Here is a 24,299-nt window from a genome sequence, read left to right as displayed (position 1 = left end):
ATATAATTTGGGGACTTAAAATTTGTGGAAATTTTACTATGCATCAGATATCCTGTTAGGCATCTTATTTACAGATTGTTGTGAATCCTTGCAACAACACCAAAAGTAAGTTTGATTATCTCCCTTTTACTTATAAGGAAACTAAAGCTTATTGAAGTTAAACAATCTATTCAAGGTAATATAAATAATTAGGGGGATTAAAGTTTGAAGCCAAAGTCTGTCTGATTCCAAACCTTATGCTTTCAGTTACATTATTTCAAATAGCTGCATGCAAAAATAAAAAAGTACTATTGTGCTGGATTCAATTTCATTTTGTCAAAGGACAAAGCTAATGATAGAAAATCAACCAACACAATTTCAAGACTGCAAAAATGCTTCAGTGAAGGTCTAGCTAGATTCTATTGACTTACAGATAAGAAATTCAAGGATAAAGTCACAAAATGTGACAGAATTTATGTGGGATGCCATATCCGATGGCAAAACATACCAATTCTTTTTGGTAAGCCTGTTTGCAAATAAGCATTTCTTTTATGTATAAACAGTGATTCTTGGCATTGATACAGTTATCCTGTCCTACCAAAAATTTGTTTTTATGACCTTTCCTACCATAAAAGTATTATATGCCAACATGTCCTTTTAAAATGAAAATGAAAGGAAGATCTATTCTCTCCGCAAATGTTTAAAACATTTCTTAAGATAACTGGAGATACCCAGGGGTGCTATGAAAACCATGCTGGGACATCTTGTTTTAATGTCTTTAATTAAGATAAGTAGGTAGGTAGGTAAGAGCTACCTACTAGGATGGATGAGCAGATGGGTAGATAGAAAGACAAGCAGATAGACTGACAGACAGTCAGGCAGACATAGATTCCTTTTTACTGATATTGCTTTCCCATTGGAAATCATCTAGGGAATTTCTTCCTACCTTGGAAAGAAAAACTTCCTAGGGAGTTTTTTTGTTTGTTTGTTTTGTTTCTTTCCTTCCTTGATTTCTTTTTTTAATTAATTAATTTATTTTAATTGGAGGCTAATTACTTTACAATATTGCAGTGGTTTTTGCCATACATTGACATGAATCAGCCATGGGTGTACATGTGTCCCCCATGCTGAACCCCTCCCATCTCCCTCCCCATCCCATCCTTCAGAGTTGTCTCAGTGCACTGGCTTTGAGTGCCCTGTTTCATGCATCAAACTTGGACTGGTGATCTATTACATATGGTAATATACATGTTTCAATGCTAGTCTCTCAAATCATCCCACCCTTGCCTTCTCCCACAGAGTCCAAAAGTCTGTTCTTCATATCTGTGTCTCTTTTGCTGTCTCACATATATGCTCATCATTACCATTTTTCTAAATTCCATATATGTGCATTAGTATACTGTATTGGTGTTTTTCTTTCTCACCTACTTCATTCTGTATAATAGGCTCTGGTTTTATTCACCTCATTAGAACTGATTCAAATGCATTTTTTTAAATAACTGAGTAAAGTTCCATTGTGTATATATACCACAGCTTTCTTATCCATTCGTCTGCTGATGGACATTTAGGTTGCTTCCATGTCCTGGCTATTGTAAACAGTGTTGTGATGAACATTGGGGTACACGTCACTTTCAATTCTGGTTTCCTTGGTGCATATGCCCAGCAGTGGGATTGCTGAGTCATATGGCAGTTCTATTTCCAGTTCTTTAAGGAATCTCCACACTGTTCTCCATAGTGACTGTACTAGTTTGCATTCCCACCAACAGTGTAAGAGAGTTCCCTTTGGCATTTATTGTTTGTAGACTTTTGGATAGCAGTCATTCTGACGGGTGTGAGAAGGTACCTCATTGTAGTTTGATTTGCATTTCTTTGATAATGAGTGATGCTGAGCATCTTTTTATGCGTTTGTTAGCCATCTGTATGTCTTCTTTGGAGAAATGTCTGTTTACTTCTTTGGCCCACTTTTGCATTGGATTATTTGTTTTTCTGCTATTGAGCTACATGAGCTGTTTGTATATTTTGGAGATTAATTCTTTTGTCAGTTGCTTCATTTGCTATTATTTTCTCCCAATATGAAGGCTGTCTTTTCATCTTGCTTGTAGTTTCCTTCGTTGTGCAAAAGCTTTTAAGTTTAATTATGTCCCATTTGTTTATTTTTGCTTTTATTTCCATTACTCTGGGAAGTGGGTCATAGAGGATCCTGCCGTGATTTATGTCAGAAAGGTTTTTGCCTATGTTTTCCTCTAGAGTTTTATAGTTTCTGGTCTTACATTTAGATCGTTAATCCATTTTGAGTTTATTTTTGTATATGGTGTTAGAAAGTGTTCTAGTTTTTTTCTTTACAGGTGGTTGACCAGTTTTCCCAGCATCACTTGTTAAAGAGATTGTCTTTCTCCATTGTATATTCTTGCCTCCTTTGTCAAAGATAAGGTGCCCATAGGTGCATGGATTTATCTCTGGGCTTTCTATTTTGTTCCATTGATCTATGTTTCTGTCTTTGTGTCAGTACCATACTGTCTTGATGACTGTAGCTTTGTAGCATAGTCTGAAGTCAGGCAGGTTGAGTCCTCCAGTTCCATTCTTCTTTCTCAAGATCACTTTGGCTATTTGAGGCTTTTTGCATTTGCATACAAATTGTGAAATCATTTCTTCTAGTTCTCTGAAAAACACCATTGGTAGCTTGATAGGGATTGCATTGAATCTATAGATTGCTTTAGGTAGTATACTCATTTTCACTATATTAATTCTTCCAATCCGTGAACATGGTATATTTCTCCATCTATTTGTGTCCTCTTTGATTTCTTTCATCAGTGTTTTATAGTTTTGTATATATAGGTCTTTTGTGTCTTTAGGTAGATTTATTCCTAAGTATTTTATTCTTTTCATTGTGATGGTGAATGGAATTGATTCCTTAATTTCTCTTTCTGTTTTCTCATTGTTAGTGTATAGGAATGCAAGGGATTTCTGTGTGGTAATTTTATATCCTACAACATTACTCTATTCATTGATTAGCTCTAGTAATTTTCTGGTGGTGTCTTTAGGGTTTTCTATGCAGAGAATCATGTCATCTGCAAACAGTGAGAGTTTTACTTCTTCTTTTCTAATCTGGATTCCTTTTATTTCTTTTTCTTCTCTGATTGCTGTGGCTAAAACTTCCAAAACTATGTTCAATAGTAGTGGTAAGAGTGGGCACCCTTGTTTTGTTCCTGACTTTAGGGGAAATGCTTTGAATTTTTCACTGCTGAGGACAATGTTTGCTGTGGGTTTATCATATATGGCTTTTATTATGTTGAGGTATGTTCCTTCTGTGCCTGCTTTCTGAAGGGTGTTTTTTTTTTTTTTAATCATAAATGGATGTTGAATTTTGTCAAAGGCTTTCTCTGCATCTATTGAGATCATCATGTGTTTTTTTCTTTCAGTTTGTTAATGTGGTGTATCACATTGATTGATTTGCAAATACTGAAGAATCTTTGCATCCCTGGGATAAAAGCCCACTTGGTCATGATGCATGATTTTTTTAATATGTTGTTGGATTCTGTCTGCTAGAATTTTGTTGAGGATTTTTGCATCTCTGTTCTTCAGTGATATTGGCCTGTAGTTTTCTTGTTTTGGCATCTTTGTCTGGTTTTGGTATTAGGGTGATCGTGGCCTCATAGAATGAGTTTGGTAGTTTACCTTCCTCTGCAATTCTAGAAGAGTTTGAGTAGGATAGATGTTCAGATCAGATCAGATCAGATCAGTCGCTCAGTCGTGTCCGACTCTTTGCGACCCCATGAATCGCAGCATGCCAGGCCTCCCTGTCCATCACCAACTCCCAGAGCTCACTGAGACTCATGTCCATCGAGTCAGTGACGCCATCCAGCCATCTCATCCTCTGTCGTCCCCTTTTCCTCCTGCTCCCAATCCCTCCCAGCATCAGAGTCTTTTCCAATGAGTCAACTCTTTGCATGAGGTGGCCAAAGTACTGGAGTTTCAGCTTTAGCATCATTCCTTCCAAAGAAATCCCAGGGCTGATCTCCTTCAGAATGGACTGGTTGGATCTCCTGGCAGTCCAAGGGACTCTCAAGAGTCTTCTCCAACACCACAGTTCAAAAGCATCAATTCTTCGGCGCTCAGCCTTCTTCACAGTCCAACTCTCACATCCATACATGACCACAGGAAAAACCATAGCCCTGAACAGACGGACCTTTGTTGGCAAAGTAATGTCTCTGCTTTTGAATATGCTATCTAGGTTGGTCATAACTTTCCTTCCAAGGAGTAAGCATCTTTTAATTTCATGGCTCCAGTCACCATCTGTAGTGATAGGTGTTAGCTCTTCTCTAAAGTTTTGGTAGAATTCAGCTGTGAAGCCATCTGGTCCTGGGCTTTTGTTTGTTGGAAGACTTTTGATTATAGTTTCGATTTCCGTGCTTGTGATGAGTCTGTTAAGATTTTCTATTTTTCCTGGTTCAGTTTTGGAAGGTTATACTTTTCTAGGAATTCGTCCATTTCTTCCAAGTTGTCCATTTATTGTTATATAGTTGCTGATAGTAGTCTCTTATTATCCTTTGTATTTCTGTGTTGTCTGTTGTGATTTCTCCATTTTCATTTCTAATTTTGTTGATTCTTCCTTGATTTCTTACCATAATTATTGTATACCTACCATAACCCAAGCCTGAGGTTGGACCCTGGGACTGGATGAGTAGGTGAAGAACAGTTGTCAAGGATGGATTAAACATAGTATGAGTTGGGTCATGAAGGATGACTAGTTCAAAAGCAGAGAAGAGGTAAGGGGAAGCCATATAGACAGAGAAAATTTCTGGCATAGGGTCATTAATTCATGAAAGAGCAAGGCATCTTCTAAGTTAGTTTGTATGATAGGACAATGGGCTGGGGAAATAAATTGGCATGATAATTCTTCTGTCTGGAATCTCAGCTCTGTTTTCAGATATCCAATACTCCACATTTGTCAAGAACTATTTCAAATAGCACATGTTTCAAGAAATCTTCTCTGTGATAATTCCTATTTATCTACCATCTGTGAAGCTATTTGAGTATTTTAAAACTTACCTATAAAGTCAGTAAATGTTTTTTGAATGTCAAAATCATTGTCTAAACACAGTACATTACTTCTGTTTAAATTGTCTGTGTTCATAGAAACGAATGAAAATGAAAACACAACAACCCAAAACCTGTGGGACACAGTAAAAGCAGTCCTAAGGGGAAAGTTCATAGCAATACAGGCACACCTCAAGAAACAAGAAAAAAGTCAAATAAATAACCTAACTCTACACCTCAAACAACTAGAAAAGGAAGAAATGAAGAACCCCAGGGTTAGTAGAAGGAAAGAAATCTTAAAAATTAGAGCAGAAATAAATGCAAAAGAAACAAAAGAGACCATAGAAAAATCAACAAAGCCAAAAGCTGGTTCTTTGAAAGGATAAATAAAATTGACAAACCATTAGCCAGACTCATCAAGAAACAAAGGGAGAAAAATCAAATCAATAAAATTAGAAATGACAGTGGAGAGATCACAACAGACAATATAGAAATACAAAGGATCATAAGAGACTATTATCAACAATTATATGCCAATAAAATGGACAACGAGGAAGAAATGGACAAATTCTTAGAAAAGTACAACTTTCCAAAACTCGACCAGGAAGAAATAGAAAACCTTAACAGACCCATCACAAGCATGGAAATTGAAACTGTAATCAAAAATCTTCCAGCAAACAAAAGCCCAGGTCCAGACGGCTTCACAGCTGAATTCTACCAAAAATTTAGAGAAGAGCTCACACCTATCCTGCTCAAACTCTTCCAGAAAATTGCAGAGGAAGGTAAACTTCCAAACTCATTCTATGAGGCCACCATCACCCTAATACCAAAATCTGACAAAGATGCCACAAAAAAAGAAAACTATAGGCCAATATCACTGATGAACATAGATGCAAAAATCCTAAACAAAATTCTAGCAATCAGAATCCAACAACACATTAAAAAGATCATACACCATGACCAAGTGGGCTTTATCCCAGGGATGCAAGGATTCTTCAATATCCGCAAATCAATTAATGTAATACACCACATTAACAAATTGAAAAACAAAAACCATATGATTATCTCAATAGATGCAGAGAAAGCCTTTGACAAAATTCAACACCCATTTATGATAAAAACTCTCCAGAAAGCAGGAATAGAAGGAACATACCTCAACATAATAAAAGCTATATATGACAAACCCACAGCAAACATTATCCTCAATGGTGAAAAATTGAAAGCATTTCCTCTAAAGTCAGGAACAAAACAAGGGTGCCCACTTTCACCATTACTATTCAACATAGTTTTGGAAGTTTTGGCTACAGCAATCAGAGCAGAAAAAGAAATAAAAGGAATCCAAATTGGAAAAGAAGAAGTAAAACTCTCACTATTTGCAGATGACATGATCCTCTACATAGAAAACCCTAAAGACTCCACCAGAAAATTACTAGAACTAATCAATGATTATAGTAAAGTTGCAGGATATAAAATCAACACACAGAAATCCCTTGTATTCCTATACACTAATAATGAGAAAACAGAAAGAGAAATTAAGGAAACAATTCCATTCACCATTGCAACGAAGAGAATAAAATACTTAGGAATATATCTACCTAAAGAAACTAAAGACCTATATATAGAAAACTATAAAAAAAAAAAAAATAAATTGTCTGTGTTAACAGTTCCTCAAAAAGTTAAAATACAAGCTAATAATTCCATTCCTAGGTATACAGATCAAAGAACTAAAAACTGCAGATCCAACAACAGATACTTGTACAGCAATGTTCACAGCAGCCAAAGATGAAAATGACTCAAGTGTCTATCAAAAGATGAATGGATAAAAAAAATGTGATGTATTCATACTATTTATTAAGCCTTAAAAAGGAAGGAAATTCTGATATATGATGCTAAATGGATGAACCTTGAAAATATTATGCTGAGACAGACAGAAAAAGACAAATATTGTGTGATTCTGCTCATATAAGGTACCTATACAAAAGTAGAATGGAGGTTATTGGGAACTTTGGAGGATAATGGGGAGTTTATTGTTTGAGGTGATAAAAAATCTCCAGAAATTACTAGTATTAATGGTTGTACAACACTGTGAATGTACTTAACTCCATTGAACTGTACACTTAAAAATAGTTAAAATGTGAAACTTTCTGTTAGTGTATTCTATCACAATAAAAATCTCCCAGAAAAAATGTATGTATTAAGAGACACTATCCCAAGCATATTGTTCATGGAGTTCTCCATTTTTCCTTCTCCATTTCCTTCTTCATTCCCTTCTCCATTTGCCATTTCCTCTTGATGAAAGTGAAGGAGGGGAGTGAAAATTCTGGCTTAAAACTCAACATTCAAAAAACTAAGATCATGGCATCTGGTCCCATCACTTCATGGCAAATAGATGGGGAAATAATGGAAACAGTGACAGACCATTTTCTTGGGCTCAAAAATCACTTTAGTGGTGACTGCAGCAATGAAATTAAAAGATGCTTGCTCCATGGAAGAAAAACTATGACCAATCTTGACAGCATATTGAAAAGCAGAGACATTACTTTGCCGACAAAAGTCCATCTAGTCAAAGGTATGGTTTTTCCAGTGGTTATGTATGGATGTGAAAGTTGGACTGTGAAGAAAGCTGAGTGCAGAAGAATTGATGCTTTTGAACTGTGGTGGTGGAGAAGACTCTTGAGAGTCCCTTGGACTGCAAGGAGATCAAACCAGTCAATCCTAAAGGAATCAGTCCTGAATATTGATTGGAAGCACTGATGCTGAAGCTGAAACTCCAATACTGTGGCCACCTGATGTGAAGAACTGACTCATTTGAAAAGACCCTGATGCTGGGAAATATTGAAGGCAAGAGGAGGAGGGGACAAAAGAGGATGAGAAGGTTGCATGGCATCACCGACTTGATGGATATGAGTTTGAGTAAGCTCTGAGAGTTGGTAATGGACAGGGAAGCCTGGTGTGCTGCAGTCCATGAGGTCACAAAGAGTTGGACATGACCGAGTGACTGAACTGAACTGATCCCAAGCATATGATCTGAGTAATAAAGGTGGACAAATAAGATATTTTTGTTCTTGGAAGAAAATAGGAAGCATCCAAATTAGAAGAAATAAAGATGTATCTACAGATATAATTTAAAATGTTAAGACTTTGGAATAGAAGTTTAAAATATATTTGTAATGGCTGGAAATATGACATATCACATGAATAAATGCATTTACAAAGAGATGAATTCATTCTCCTTTTCAAATGGTGTATTACCTCTAGTTGATGTTCAAATTCCTGGAATACTGGTCTCTCCAATATTGGATCATCTGTCTCTGAGCAATTTTCTCCTCCATTCAGTTCTTGGGCTTCACTTTCTTCATTGGTTCCACTGACTCCCTCATTTCCATTACTCTCCTTGCCTCTTCTTCCACTGCCTACATTCGCTGTGTGTTCTTCATGGTCTCCAATGGCTGCACTGTCCCCACTGGCTGCACTTCCTCCATGGCTTCTATTAACTCTCTGACTTCCATAGCTGCTGAAAGATCCTTCTCCTCTATCACTTCCATCTTTACCATCTTGCTTGTAGCTTCTGCCTCTGCCACAGCTTGGCCTGATAACAAGATTCAGTTAATGATAGAAAGTCACCCAACGAAAATAAATGTCAACAAATGAAACAAAATTAGGTTGACTAACACATATGTATCATCTCCAGGCATGTTTTTGCTCTATGTGAACACTACTGGTATGATATAGATATGAAAAATGTCCCTATGTCCTGTCAATCTTAATATTGAATTAACATCATAGTCACCATCAACTCCCTGGCTACATTTGCATGACAGATGGAAAAGGATGTATTAGGAACATGTATTAGGTTAGCAGTAATAATATGTTTTTTTCTTAAATCATAGATTATTTCATACATTAGCAACTTCACAGCCACATGAATGATCAAGCCCATATTTTTGGCTCAACCATAACATATCTGAATATTTCTTATATTTAATTTATGTTAATTTAAACACATGCCTTGATCTTCTAACATGTGTATCATCCATTCTGCAACAGATTTTCATTGATTTTTCTACTACTATCACCAGGAAGTTTAGTAATATAGATCTCATTTAGTTAATATAGTCACTTAATTACTTGCTAGGACCACCAAGCTTAGCAAAATGTCTCAATAATCTTTTGCATAACAGACAACATAAATAAGTAACTATGATAATTCTAAAAGCAAATGAATTTGAGATCAGAATTCCTGGTAGTTTTCTTGGTAAAAAAAAAAAAAGAAAAAATGTTGAATAATCTGTAGTCTGTTCTGTCATATAAAGCCTTGGTAACAGTTGAAAATTAACAAAACAAAATATGAATTTCAATATTATAAAGCAAACAATTTTCCCACTGTTATTTTTCTAAAAATACAAAAATATACTATGTTAATGAATCATCTTTAAGAGCAGTTTAAATACAAACCATAAGCAAATGTAAAATAAGAACACATTGGCTGTTTATAAAGCAGGACCAAGTAACTATATATATAGCAGAGAACTGGTGGTATGCCAAAAACAATACTTGACTAAATATTATCACTTTGAGTAGCTACTCTATAAGAAGATAAAACTGAATGAGCATTGAATTTAGTTCTTCAGTTTTCAGAGTCTCAAGGATGTTAGTAAGTTGGAGCTTAAAACTATCAAGTGGGTATTAAATATGCTCAGCAAATTTAGAGATTTTGTTCTCTAAAGCCCTAAACATCCGGGCTTCAACTTACAATTATTAAGAAGCACACTACTTAATTTGTCACCCCATTTATCACACTCATTGTATTTTACAGGGCAGAATGATTCAGTAGCATTAATTTTAAGAGAAACACCCAGATAATCCCAGTTATAAAGAACCTAATAAAGAGTTGAATGCTAATAAAGTATAATATTAAAAGAAATGCAAAATTAAGTGTTTTGTATTAAAATAATTTTTAATAAAATAATTTAAAAACCTATTATTGAAAATCGACCATTTACTAATATGCAAATGCAATTCATTCACCCTCCTGGTGATAAATTTTAAAGGTAAACCAAAGATACAAATTGTTCTGAAATTATGAAACATGGACAATGCAAGTAATCCAAGAAAACCAACCTTGGCCAGCTAGAAGCATCATCAGGATTATTGCCTTTGTCATCAATAACCTCATCATTGTCATCATCATAATGGTCTTCACCAACATCATTAGCCTGATCAAGCTGGTCATTCAACTCATCACTGCCATTGTCATGGTCATAACTATCTTCATAAGCATCATTAGAATCATCATCACCATCAGTATCAGCACCAGCATCATAAAGTTCAACATAATCACCATCCTCTTCAGGTGGCTGAACAACAGGTGCAGGAGTCAACCAGTCATTCCGGAAGATTTCAGATAGTGCATTATAGCCTACCCATTCATTTGTCAAGTAAACGGGGGGTGATATTTTTCCTACTTTAAATCCATCTGGAACCTGTGTGCACAAGAAAGATTAATGTAGTCTCTAGTAGCTTTTCATTTTCTTCTACATTGGAAAGCTTCCAAGCTGACAATATTTTAAAATATATTTTCAACTGAAATGAAGATGTTCACTCATTAGGTAGAGCCAACATTTTTGTAAGGATGAGCTGCCAAAACCCAAACCTCAGGCTGTGATCCTTAATGGCCTTTCTAGATCACACAGGACAAAATTTACTCACTTTGTTTTTAATTAGCTCTACTTACCTGCTGAGAACTAGACATTCTAGTTTTGTTTTGGAGAAGAGTGTTTTGGTGTTGGAGAAGAAGACAGATGATTTGACACTCTACAGAAGAGTGTCACTATTTTCCATTTGTTTTATCCATTGATATTGGGATTAACACATAGCTCTTAAAATTAATGTGTTAATTTCCCCTCTCTAGTTTTATACAACATCAGATCAGATCAGTCGCTCAGTCGTGTCTGACTCTTTGCGACCCCATGAATCACAGCACGCCAGGCCTCCCTGTCCATCACCAACTCCCGGAGTTCACTGAGACTCACGTCCATCGAGTCAGTGATGCCATCCAGCCATCTCATCCTCTGTCGTCCCCTTCTCCTCTTGCCCCCAATCCCTCCCAGCTGCAAACACTTCTAAGAAGCAAACCAACATAAATCCACCTTAAAAAAAATCTACCTGCAATGAAGAAGACCCAGGTTCAATCCCTGGGTTGGGAAGATCTCCTGGAGAAGAAAATGGCAACCCACTCCAATATTCTTGCCTGTAAAATCCCATGGACCTCAGTCCACGTGGCCACAAAGAGTTGGACACAGCTGAGTGACTAACACACACACACACACACATACACACATACACACATAATGTCCTATAAGCAATCTCTGAGCAATCTGAAAGGGGTGTATGTATAGTAGGGTAGAGGTAATTGCAAAAGTAAAACAGAATGATCTGAAAGCATTAAAGTATAAAATAACTAGAAGGTCTTTTTATTTATGAAATTAGAAGGCATTTCATTTTTCACTATTTTTTTAATCTTTATGCATTGCCTCATCTTCTAAGAAATGATATTAGACAAAAAATGAACATTTAAACTGTACTTCTTAATTTGAGCTAACACTTCTACAAGCAGATTTTTATCTCTCCTCTGTCAAATATATTCTGATACTGGAATGTGAAAATAAAATATTTTATGATCAATTAAATATTTTTACATATCAAATGTCATTTCTAGATTTCATATTCTGCATGCTGACATAACAATAGAAATCTATATTTGAAAGATTAATTTAAAAACTCAACACTTTAACCTTTCCCTCAAATGAAGATGAAAATATGTAAGTCAAAAGAAATTGAAGATTAAAGAGAACAAATATAAATATGTTAAGAGTTAAGATGGAAACCTACATGAATATCAACCAGCAAACTCTGATCAATGGTAGAATAAGGTGGTGATGACTGGGACCTCCTCCTGATCACAGGACTTGCTTCCTCAGAAGAAGATTCTGTAGAGTGCCAAAAAGACATTAGTAACAGTGGTAATCACAGCCATTATCTTCATTTTTATAGTGAACCACTTCAGTCTCTTGGTATTTTTCTTGTAGCCTCTTTCCGTTCAGGAGAGATCACTTGATAAATTCTTATGGGGCCAAGATCCTATGTTCTGTTTTCACAGGTAGAGAGAGACTCAAAGTTTGTTCTGTTAGACTACATGGCTTTTTTGCTTTTAATATTAAATATATACTTGCTGAATATTTTTGTGTAAAAAGGTACATAGTAAGACTGGTATGCAGATAGTCCCATGAGAAAAAGGGAATGCATCAAGAGCAGTAAGGGCTGGGTGGTATTTCTGGCCTCCCCTAATAACCAGTAGAAAAAGAGCCCAACAGTGTATAGAAGATGATAGTTTAAACAAAAATTTCAAGAGGAGAGTTGACTCTTCAGTCTTAATCCCCCAATTTCCACTCAATGATATATCCTCAACTGCAATACAGTTGCGACATGAACAACTGAAAAGTGACAAATCTTAGCCCTTTTTATAAAACTGTGAGCCTTTCTATAGAGGCACTATGCAATACAACTTTCTGCAGTAACAGAAATGTTCAGTATCTGCACTGTCCAATACATTAGCCACTATCCACGGATAGCTTTTGAGCATTTGAAATATGGCCAGTGTATCTGGGGGGTTGAATTTTAAATTTAACTTCATTTTCATTTTAGTTTTAATTTTAATAGCCACATTTCGCTAGCTGTATCATAACACACAGTTCAATTTTATAGTGTAAATTTTTCCATTTAAAATGCAATTCTGCCCAGAAGTCTGGATTTTTTATATTAAGGTTTGTGGTATAGTAAATAACATCCGTGGTTAAAACAGGGTGAGAATATTTAGGTTCAAAGATCAGTAGATCTGGGTGAGTTTACTTGGAAAAAGCTTCACTAAGGGGACCTTCAAGTCCCTATGTATTGTTTTTGGGTGCTTGGATTTTGAAGATAAATAGTATTCTCTCTCTTTTATTTGCAGCTTTGATATTTATATAGCCAAAATACTGACACTAAAACTCCAAAAAGCATGTATTTGAAAATATTACTATCTTTTGAGGATATTATACTGAACACATCTTACAATTTGTGTTCATGCCTTCTGACATTGTTGTACCTTTGCAGTTTATTACCTTTCTGCAGAAAACTATTTTCTTGCAAGTGTTTTGGTGTGTCATTAGGCTAGGTAAGAAGTTTGAGTGAATGTATGAGATTTTGAGGCAAATTTGTAGTAAGGTTTTCTGATTTCCTGTATTATGAGGTATGTAATATTATAGGAACTTCAAATCATCTATGTAGCACACACAATAAAAGAATTTTAGAGCTGAAAAGAACCTTAGCTATTATCTACATAGATACTCTCCCTTTCTCTCTCCCACCACTGTTCATAACTGCTTTGGGGCCTAGTCCAGAATTTCCTTATTTCAAAATATACAATATGAATAAATCTTCAATTTTTAGTTGCTTCTTTAGTATTAGCAAATTAACCCTGGTCAAACCAGAAAGATTCTGAGGGAAAAAATTGCTAAAGTTTCTCTTCACATAGGCTTGTCTTATTTCTCACAAGATAATATTTCTGCACAAGGGGACACTCTTATTTAAAGAAAGTACATCACTATCTGAGTTTCCTAAGAAGAAGAATGACCTCTAAAAATTCAGGTCTTTGAGTATCTGATTTTCATACAGTATACCTATATATTCATTTAAGTATTAACGTTTTAATAAAATCTATATGCTATATTTTTACAGGTGACCTGGGGACTCAGTCAGTCATTTTCCCCATGCTTAACTTACTTGAATTGCTTAAAAGTAGATAGTGCTAGATTTTATGTTCCAAGGCATAATTTTGACTTTGTCTATACTGATATTTCATAAATCTATAATTCATTTAAACTCTCTCAAAAGTACATCATAAAATACTTATTTGAAATTCATATCACAGTTTGTGAAGCTATTTGCTATGATTTTATTAATTTTAAGTAACTATATTAATTTTTAACATTTATGAGATACTGTATATGTTTTACTTTGAGGAGGTAAAATAACAAACTGATAAATAAAACACATGCCCACAACTAGTCCATCTAATATCTCAATATTCTAAAGATTGTCTATAAATTTTAGCCTGTTGGAGAGTCCTCTCTCAAGTTCCTTTCCCATATTTTTCACACATGGTATAGAAACTAAAGCTGAACTCCAACCCTCCACCTCCCTAGACACATTCTTAACTACTACCCAACTGGAAAAAGAACCTTCAGAAAAATTACTCTCCATTTCTCAAAGGTCATCAAAATTACTCTCCATTTCTCAAAGGACTGCCAAATCCAATGACTTGGTCTTCATCCTACTTGGCCTCCCTGACACTATTGATTCATTCCTTCTTGAAATTCTTTCTTGACTTTTGCAAAATAAACTGTTAAACATTAACTCCGTTTTGACTGTTTAAACTTTGTGCTTTGAATCACCTGATGCTGCTGGGCAATTTTGAGGATTTTGCGAACTCCTTTGTCTGATGTCAATGGGCTTCTGAGCTTGTTCCAAAACAGACCGCTGAGGAACACTAATGAAAAGACAGAAAAGCATGTGCCATGTCCTAACATTCAAAAAGGGAATGTATAACTCAACATCAAGACCAACAAACTTTTAAGTATATGGGTATATATCAAACTGAAAGAAGTAGAGCTTAAGTAATATTTTCCAATTTCTGCAAATCTATTATTTTATCTAGAAAAGAGAAACAATTTCTAAAATATAAAAAAACTGTCTCCATACAAGTATGTTTCCTTCACATATCATGTTTATTTCCAAAAATTTCTATAAAGTTTCTTTAAACTAATATTCAGACATTATCATTACCTAGGTAAACCAGCAATAATCATAAATTTATAGTGTATGTGAGGATTTTAACATGATAAAAAGCTAAGTTATTGTTATTTTAAATATTCTATTACCATCCTTATTTCAAATGCTTGGAATTTATTACTTTTAATGTCATCCTGCATTAGATACATGAATAAATAGATAGATAGGACACTTTGGTTTTCAGGATTCAAATTCAGGGAATATTTAGAAAGTTTCTTTGGACAAGCACTACTAAATTTTACAGTTGCTTTGAAATTTCTATATAGGAAGTACTTTGATTACTGATTTAGGCCTGGAACAGACAAGAGTCTTTTCTATGACCCTGAATTTCAGAAAAGACTCAAGGTTCAGTTAAATTTGTTTCATAAATGTAACCATATCTAAAGTAAATATATATGTTATACATAAATTCAAAAACCTTTTAGTGATTAAAAAACAACCAAAACCAGTTTAAAAGCAATATTGAATTTTTATATACCCATGTTTAACAATTTAATAGTCATACTGATTTTATATTATACCCATGATGCCGAAACAGATACACAAAAACTAAACTGATTTCTCCTTCTTTTTTTTGTCAGAAGGATCATGACAACTCATTCACTGAATGCATAGTAAGGGAAAGTTCCCAATTTTGCTTTAAATTTTTTCAAGATTTCTGTCTACCAGTTAAATCTAAATGACATAAATTCATGGGTGTTTTAAAAAATAATAAGACAGGAATATACATACTAAATACTATCAGCTCTATGCCATCTGACCATACTGTGCAGAATCTTGAATACAGTAAGTATTCACTGAATGACTAAGTGAATGAATATAGGCTAAGTTCTCTCTAGTATGAGTTGGGAGTTGGAGGGGGTATGATTTTCAAGGAACATCTATATTAAAATTTAGCAGTCAAACATAACACATGGCATACAACATCTAAAATATGAAACATGATCTTTGAAAATTAGTGATTATTATCAATAGTATAGAGTTAAAAATTACAGTGATTGGTATAAAATAATGATATAATATTGAGTTTTAGATTTGATTTTCCTTATAGGTCATTTCAGAGAAGGCAATGGCACCCCACTCCAGTACTCTTGCCTGGAAAATCCATGGATGGAGGAGCCTGGTAGGCTGTAGTCCACGGGGTCGCTAAGAGTCGGACACGACTGAGGGACTTCACTTTCACTTTTTACTTTCATGCATTGGAAAAGGAAATGGCAACCCACTCCAGTGTTCTTGCCTTGAGAATCCCAGGGACGGGGAAGCCCAGTGGGCTGCCATCTCTGGGGTCGCACAGTCTATGGGGTTGCTAAGAGTTGGACACGACTGAAGCTACTTAGCAGCAGCAGCAGAAGTCATTTCAGGTTTGCCCATTCTGTGGCATTAGCTGTACTACATGATAAAATATGTAATTGAAGTTATCAATTGCTGAGGTTATCAATTGTATGTGTGTTTTATCATGTAGTACATGTTGTATATGATAAAATATGTAATTGAAGTATACCTGATACACTAAAATATCACATCTTTTTATTGTAAATTACTAACTGAAAGCTTTTCAAGAATTCACTGTTGTTCCTTCTATTAAATTGTGAATCTTACCAGCTAATCATCAAACTAAATAACACTGAAATTGCAGTATGTCCAAATATGAAAGATCTAGTTAATGGATTGTTGCAGTTTTGTGGTTTTAAACATGGGCCAGTGATATCATTGATGACTATGTTGTCACTAATATTTTAATTTTGAATTTACATAGAACCTAGTGTCAAATAAATAAGCATTAATATTCCATATGATAGTAAATCAGAGTAATCTGAATATAGAAATCAGAGATACATACCTTGAAGAGAACTTGACACGATGTACACGATCCTTGTTGTGAGGCATAGAAGCAGATCTCTCTTGAACCTTGAGATAAAATGCAAAACTTCAGTAGAATTCTCAATCATAAATTTTTTGAGTTATTAATTTATGTGAAAATGTCATTCTTCACATAGAGATATTTTCTTAAAAACCCAACTTATAAAATCTGATTTTCATAAATAACTCACATTTTCCTAATTACTTATAGTATGACATTAGAAATGCTTAACCAAAATCTTTGAATATAGCCTTGAATTTTAGTATAACAACAGATTCTGGAGATCATATAATCAAACACCCTTATTTTATTATTGAGGAATCTATATCCTGGAGATGGAAGATGACTTTTCTAAGTATTTACATCAAGTCAAAGAATATCTTTAATCAGACTGTAGGCCTCCCACCTGATAATTTACTGTTCCTTTTATGTTATCATATTACTTTTTATATCAAGTTCAAACTTCTTGCCCAGAATTGAAATTCAAATTTTTCACCCACTAACCCTTCTAAGCTAATACTAAATTTTCAAAAGTTGTAACATATACGCATACATTATTCAAATGTCTCAAGAGTTTAAAGTGTTAAATCTTTAAGGAAGCATGTCCTTTTATCATATCATAATCAGTGTTTGAAACACTTTTCAATTCTAAATAAATTAATTTTATTTTATCAATTATTCATCATCTAATATAGCAAAAGACTTAAGAGCACATATAAGGAGCCCACTTCCATCTGTGGTACAGATTCACTTTCTGCCAACATTAGTATATAGGGCCATGAAGTGTTGCCTTGCCTCATTTAATTTTATATCTCTAGGTTTCTACTCAAAATAGTTTTTAACTACCCCCCTCAAATAGGTCATTCTGACATTCAACAAGGCAGTCACACTAGATTCTTTAGAAAGGAAAATTCAATGTTACAATGAAAAATAAATTTAGTATTTTCATGCTGATGAAATCATTCTATAGTTTCTAGAAACCATATTAACCTTACTATGCTATTTTTTTCCTCTTATGTAGCGACCTATCGAGGTTTTCTTAATACTCCAACAGATAGATTAGAAATGAAAAATGTTGTCAATCGTTCACGTGTTTTACTAATGAATGTTTTCCAATACAACCAGATGTTTGGCAGTATGCAGGATAAGCATCTGACTGACTGTTTCCACTTTTGATTCAGATAACTGGCATCATACTGACTCAGTCCAGGCCTCTTGGTTCATGAAGCTAATCTTTGAAAGTTTATTGAAACTAGTTAACCAGAGGCCAAAATTAGAGATAAAGGTCAATAATAAGAAAGGCTAATGACTAATATGAATAGAATGTATTTTTTCTGAAAATTGGGGAGAAGAAAATGATTAGTAAGAATAGCATATATTAAGGCAAATGATGTATTCCAAACCAATCAGATACAGCTCATTATATTTTGGGTTTAATGTATCATGCTTATGTAATAATTATCATCTGGGGTAAGAGTAAAGTCATCATTTAATAAGGCAGAGAGGGGGACATATTGCCTCTTGTAATTAAATAATACAATCCAGCATATGTTCTTTCTGCCACTAACTATTATTGATAAAGCAGTGCTCTGTTATTCATTTCAAGAGACTGTTATTATCAGAAATAACTTATTTAAAAAGGATAACTGTCCATAGCATACATCATAATAGACTACGGTGAAGTATCTTGAAAGAAATAGATAGTGATCTTGGGTGCTTGTCCTGATTAAGAGTAGCAATGATTCACTATTAATAAAACAAGAATGTCTGAGTTCTTCACCAATCCACCTATCTGCACTTAGTGACCAAAAAAGTTTTAGATAGCTACTAATATCTGTAAGGAATGCTGTCTATAATGACAGGACCTTGTCCACACTCCTCTCCAATACCATGTACTAAATAGTTATTAAAAAACTTGTGAAAACAAAAGTCAACCTGGACACCAGGACTGACATGATTATTCCCATAAATCTAAGAAAATAAACGATAGGTTAAAATGAGCCAGACCCTGTCATAATCTACATCTCAGAAAGAGATATAAGCTGAACTACTGAATTTTTCATGGGCAAAATTTTTACTTAAAAGAATGACTGATGAGACAAACTGATTATTCAACTTGGGTATCTGGCAGGCAGTTTATTTAAAATCAATGAAGTAAGCCTGTCAAATCAAGGAAAAAACAATTGATGTTATTTGTTAACAATGATAAAACTGAGCTTTCAATAACAAATTAAAATTTTAGACTCATATATCACTGTGCACTTGACAGCTTATCAATACTCAATTTTATGATGAAGTTGATGATATTAATTAATGCCATTTTTGGTGGTGTGAAATAAAATGTATATTTGGAAAGAACCACATACACAGTGAACCAATATTTTCCAACTGATCAATGCATGAAGATATAAAATTGTGTATTAGCAAAACATCTATTCATAGCTGATTAGATGGATTTTAATATTATTGAATATCCAAAATCTCACTGATATGGTTTTAGACTCCACTTCTCTAGTTGTGGTGTATTATCAAATAATATGCACAATTATCTGAAAAATCTGGAAATTCTCCCTGTTCAACCACAAATATGTAAGAAGCTAGCGTTTACTCATATACTTCAACAGTTGGCCTGGATGGCTAAGTCAGTAGAGCATTAGACATTTAATCTGATGGTCCAGGGTTCATGTCCCCATTCAGGTATCAGTCTATCTTTTGGGCTTCCCTGGTGGCCCAGAGTGTAAAAAATCTGCCTGCAGTGTGGGAGACCTGGGTTTGATCCCTGGTTTGGGAAGATCCCCTGGAGAAGGGAATGGCTACCCATTCCAGCATTCTTGCCTGAAGAATCCCATGGACAGAGTAGCCTGGCAGGCTACAGTCCATGGAGCTGCAAACAGTCAGACATAACTGAGTGACTAACACTTTCACATTTTCTTTTCAAACAACATATGGTAACAGATTGAATGCAGAAGCAGATATGAGAATACAGCTGTTTTCTATTAAGCAAGATGGAGAATTGTTATTTCACTAAAATTTGATTCTTATATTAACATCTAATAGTTTTATTACTTTTTAAACAAAGTAATAGACATTTAAAATTTTTGGTTTTAATTTATAATACATTATATATTCAATGACATGATCTGAGTAAACAAAAGCTTTTTTTGGGTCTTCAGTGTTTTAAGAGTATAAAGAGATTTTGAGACAAAAAAGTTAAGAACCATTGTTCCAAGCACTTATTAGTGTCACAGTAACTCATATTGAGAGACTTACTTCATTTTCTTTAGGTTCTGGAATGTATGGCTGCAATGGTTCTATTTGGACTTCAGCCTGAATCGAATGAAATGCTTCATCATTGTCTGATGATTCATCTTCTTTGTCCTTGAAACAAAAAGGAAAATAAATATCTTACTTGCTGTTAAACTGTAAATTATAGCAGCAATTATCATCATCTTACTGTTCAATTAAAAAAAAACAATTTTTCAATATTCAAACTGATTTAAGTGTAGTTTCTAGTAGTTTTTGGTTCTGCATCCCTTTCAGCATCTGAGTAATGCTACAGATTCTCTGTAGAAAAATGCATATAGAAAGACACATGTCTCTTCATATATTTTAGGGGGTCATTGACCATGTGCAGTTCACTTATTAGACCCAGGTTAAAAATCTCTGGTCTAAAGCTTAACTCATGAACCCAAAACTCTAACATTTAATGAGTGGTTATAATTACAAAGTTTGGTCCTCCTGAGCAATGGACAATCTGCAATACAGCACCGCAAATATTTCTCTTTGAGTCCTAGGAGTTTAGGTAAGTTTCTGTTTTCCCATTTAAGCCAATCAGCATTTCTTCAATACAAAGGGAATAATGGAAATGTGTTGTCTTTCTTTCTAGTGAGTTGAAATACACACATACATCTTTAAATTCTAATAAACTTTCAAGTATTTTGAAAGACCTATGACTTGATTACAACAACAAGAATTTTCTTTTTCTTTGTATTTCCCTTGATAGTTACACATAAAGGCAGGAATGCCTATACAAGATCCTAGGTTCATGGGATTAGTAGCTATTATTTAGTGACTTTTTCTTCCATTTTAGAATGGCTTCTTACATAAATATTTAAAACACTGAAAGACAATAAGTAATGTGTTATGCTACTAATACCATGAGTCTTGCAGGAATGCATAAAAGTCTTTTTAAAAAATGCAAAAGCCATTAGATCCAATTGTTCCTAGAGCTCATTGGGAACAGTCATTAGCATTTTAGATTGCTTAATGTCTGGCAAATATTAGCACTTGCACTCTTGCAACCCCTTCTCTATTTGGTTTCTTGTGCTTCGTAACTGTCAGATTTGGGGGACCAGACAATCATTTCCCCTTTTGGGTCTTGCTTCTCTTGTTGCTTTTACTTTTTCTCTTGTTAAACATGTCTGGGAAACAGCATTTGCTCAATTAACACAATGGCCACAAACCAAACACTCCCTTATTGAGACATTCAGACAAGGTTGATTTGTAATAACTACATGAATTATTATTTGATAAATGGATGTTGATAGCAGGGTTTAATTTAGGATCTTCACAATGATTCCTTTTATATAAACAGATACTGTGAAGTATTAGAAAACGACTGCTCTCCTGGTATTTTTGACCTCTTTAATTTGCTTATGAAGCCCATAAACCCTTCAGTATCAGATTAGATTTGCCAGATTGAATCCACCAACTCCAGCCAAATTATCTATATATCTATTTATATTAGGGAATTTTGAAGAATGAAGTTGTATTAACTTGAATTTGTAACTTGTGCCATGTTCTATGCAGGTACTTCATTGATGTAAAATGGGTGGAAAATAAGTGAGACAAGTCATATTTATGGTAAGCATGTACAAAATGTTTAACCTTTAACATCCTAAAGTACAAAAATGAGTGCAATTCTCTTAAATAGTATGTTCAGCATTCTATGGGAGGAAAGCGCAAAATAAACTTACTTAGAGATTAGAAGAACAAAACTGAATTTTTGTGTTTATTTTAATGAGTTATATTTTTAATTTTGACCTATGAAAGTAATTTTTAAATATCCAAAATAGTACCTTTAAGTGTGCATATGATGTTGGTTAAGGAAATAATAGGTAGAAAATTAACTAATAATGAAAGCTATATCACTAAAGAGATATTAAGCAAATAACTGGATCATTCAAACAAATCTTTCTTTCTCAAATTTAGTCACAATTATTTGGAAATTTCAGGATAATTTACTTGAAACCCAAATTATTTAATCTTCTCTGAGACACAATGAACATTTATTTCATTTGCTTTTACAGAGGGATCACCTGAGTATGAACTAGCATATTTTTTCTGCATATGTGACTTAGGAAAAATATCAGAAACCCTTACATTTGCAACTTGTCTCAGTTCTTCCTCATGCTGATTAAAGATATCCTCCCATCTGCATTGGCGCCTTTGCCTATGGGCTTCTAAATCTGAGAGCTCAAACGCTTCAGGTCTCCGTGACAACTTTGCCCGAAACCTCTTTGGTGATAGTCTTTTTGCCAGTGCCTGCCTTAGACTAGAAACTTTTGATTTTTTCTTCCGTGCTTGTTCTGGTTGAGAGTAAAACACGTCTGATGCCAGGTTTTCCATCAGGATTTGCAGTGGACCAAGCGGCTTTGAGTTATGTGCGTTTGGTGCTCGAAGTAAATCTCTTGATAGTCCCTCTATGAGTGCTTGAACCGAGCCAACTGCCTGTGTGGGGTCTAGTGCCCAGGCTTGTGCTTGAGGTGACCCTTCGGTTTGCCCCTCTACTGGAACGAGCACCTGAGTATCCAAATGGAGTGGCAACAGCACGTGGTGGTTCTGTGACAGTAGGGGCAGGAACACTTGGGCATGGACTCGTAATGACTCAGGTTCTTCTGCCTCCATCTCTGCCTGTGTAGGCTCTGCAGCCTGTTCCTGTACCTCTGGCTGTTCGGGTGCCCCATTCTGCTGCAGCGGCTGTTCAGGTATGTGGTTCTGCCTCTGCTGTTGTTCAGGGACCCGGCCACGTCTTTGCTGTTGTTCAGGCACCTGATCTTGCCTCTGAAATTCCTCTGGTACCTGATCCAGATCCTGGGGCTCTCCGGATGCCTGGGGTTGGCCCTGAGCCTGCTGCTTTTTGGATACCTGGGTCTGTACCTGTTGAGGCCTAGGGGCCTTCACCTGAGCCTGTAGTGGCATAAACATCCAGGTTGTCCTCTGTGGTCGTGGAGGTGCCTTCATCTGCATCTGAAGGGGCACAGATGTCTTAGCCTTCACCTGAGCCTGTAGTGGCATGAACATCTGTGCAGCCCCTTGTAGTCGCTGAGGTGCCTGGGCTTGCCCCTGTAGAGGCCTAGGTGTACCGTTCTGAGCCTGTAGTGGCATGAACACCCTGGCAGCTCCCTGGAGATGCTGAAGGGCCTGAACCCGTGGCTCTTCTCGGTCAGGTAACCACCTTGGTTGAGAGGGTTCTCCATGCAGGACTCTAAGTGGTCTGCATCTACTGCTGGTAGGCAGTCTCAGAAGCTCTTGAGTACAAGAAGGTCCCCTAGAAATAAATGTACAAATGGTTGCCATACAGTTAGTGTTGTCAGTAGAGTGATGTCATTCAGGGGAGTTCCTTTTATTTTTAAAAGATTAACATTTTTCTGCAATAAAGATACTTCCACTACATCTTTATTGAATCATTCCTGTAATGTTTGAAAGTCTTTACATTAGCAATATATTCAATATTAATGGTCTGATAATCTAGTTGATCATTATATTGTCAGAAATTAAGGACTCTTTGAGTAGTAATAAAATTTTTTCCTCAACATTTCCATTCAAATATCTCTTGAAAATAGAGATCTGTTTTATTTGATCAAAAAGGATTAAGTTTATTTGAGTTAAATACAACAATAGGGAATCAACTGTCTTACATGAATTGCTAACATCAAATTATATATGTAAGTTATCTAACGCACCTGAATCTTCTCATGGTATACTGCTCCTTAATAGCTTCTTCTCTTTCAAAGATCAGAGGTATTCCTTTTATGAAATAGAAAAAAATAATGCATAATAATCAACAGAAATTAATAAATCCACCTTAGTCAATTTGCACCCTTTACTGCTCAGGATGCTGAGTGAATTTACAAGGACAAAAGGGCCGTAACCCTTCACATCACATCTACTGGTGGTGTAGACAATATCCTCCTTCCTAGGCCTCCTTTTGTAGCACAGTTACTCCACAGAGACTAATTTCTCTCTGTATAGGAAAACAAAATAGCAATCTGATTGCTGCAATTCTAAAGAGAAACAATTGAAAAAGGTAAAGGGACAAAGGGACAAAGAGAAACTCTAGATGGTTGGTGAGCATGGCTTACAGGTGTGTACTATGGATGGAAGGACTTTATGGTTTGGGCCCACACCTATCTTTGGTCCTTTCAATGAGGATCTTGAAAATGAGGATCAGGATCTTTGGTCCTTTCAGTGAGAAGGCAAAAATCTAAATTCTGGTTTTTACAACTAACACACTGAAAATGTTTGGCATCTT

The 24,299-nt window shown here is 35.2% G+C and overlaps 1 protein-coding gene across 3 annotated transcripts in view; it reads right to left on the bottom strand.

Moving 5' to 3' along the window:
* The window catches only part of NRK (Nik related kinase), a 130,297-nt gene that overhangs the window by 22,980 nt on the left and 83,018 nt on the right, over positions 1–24,299 (bottom strand). For all 3 annotated transcript variants that reach the window (XM_086386538.1, XM_086386537.1, XM_086386536.1), the window contains exons 12-19: positions 23,731–23,794; positions 22,148–23,315; positions 20,036–20,143; positions 16,745–16,812; positions 14,508–14,602; positions 11,908–12,005; positions 10,138–10,499; positions 8,269–8,605 (exon numbers count right to left, since the gene is read on the bottom strand). In XM_086386538.1, coding sequence (XP_086242664.1) covers positions 8,269–8,605; positions 10,138–10,499; positions 11,908–12,005; positions 14,508–14,602; positions 16,745–16,812; positions 20,036–20,143; positions 22,148–23,315; positions 23,731–23,794 — 2,300 coding nt within the window. The remainder of the gene's footprint in view (positions 1–8,268; positions 8,606–10,137; positions 10,500–11,907; positions 12,006–14,507; positions 14,603–16,744; positions 16,813–20,035; positions 20,144–22,147; positions 23,316–23,730; positions 23,795–24,299) is intronic.

Source organism: Bos grunniens, chromosome X (genome assembly GCF_055505025.1).
Source record: "Bos grunniens cultivar Pamir isolate PY7600 chromosome X, Bosgru_T2T1.0, whole genome shotgun sequence".
NCBI classification, from domain to species: Eukaryota; Metazoa; Chordata; class Mammalia; order Artiodactyla; family Bovidae; genus Bos; species Bos grunniens.
The sequence above is the reverse complement of the archived record's forward strand: the minus strand, read 5'-3'. Positions and strand labels throughout refer to the sequence as shown.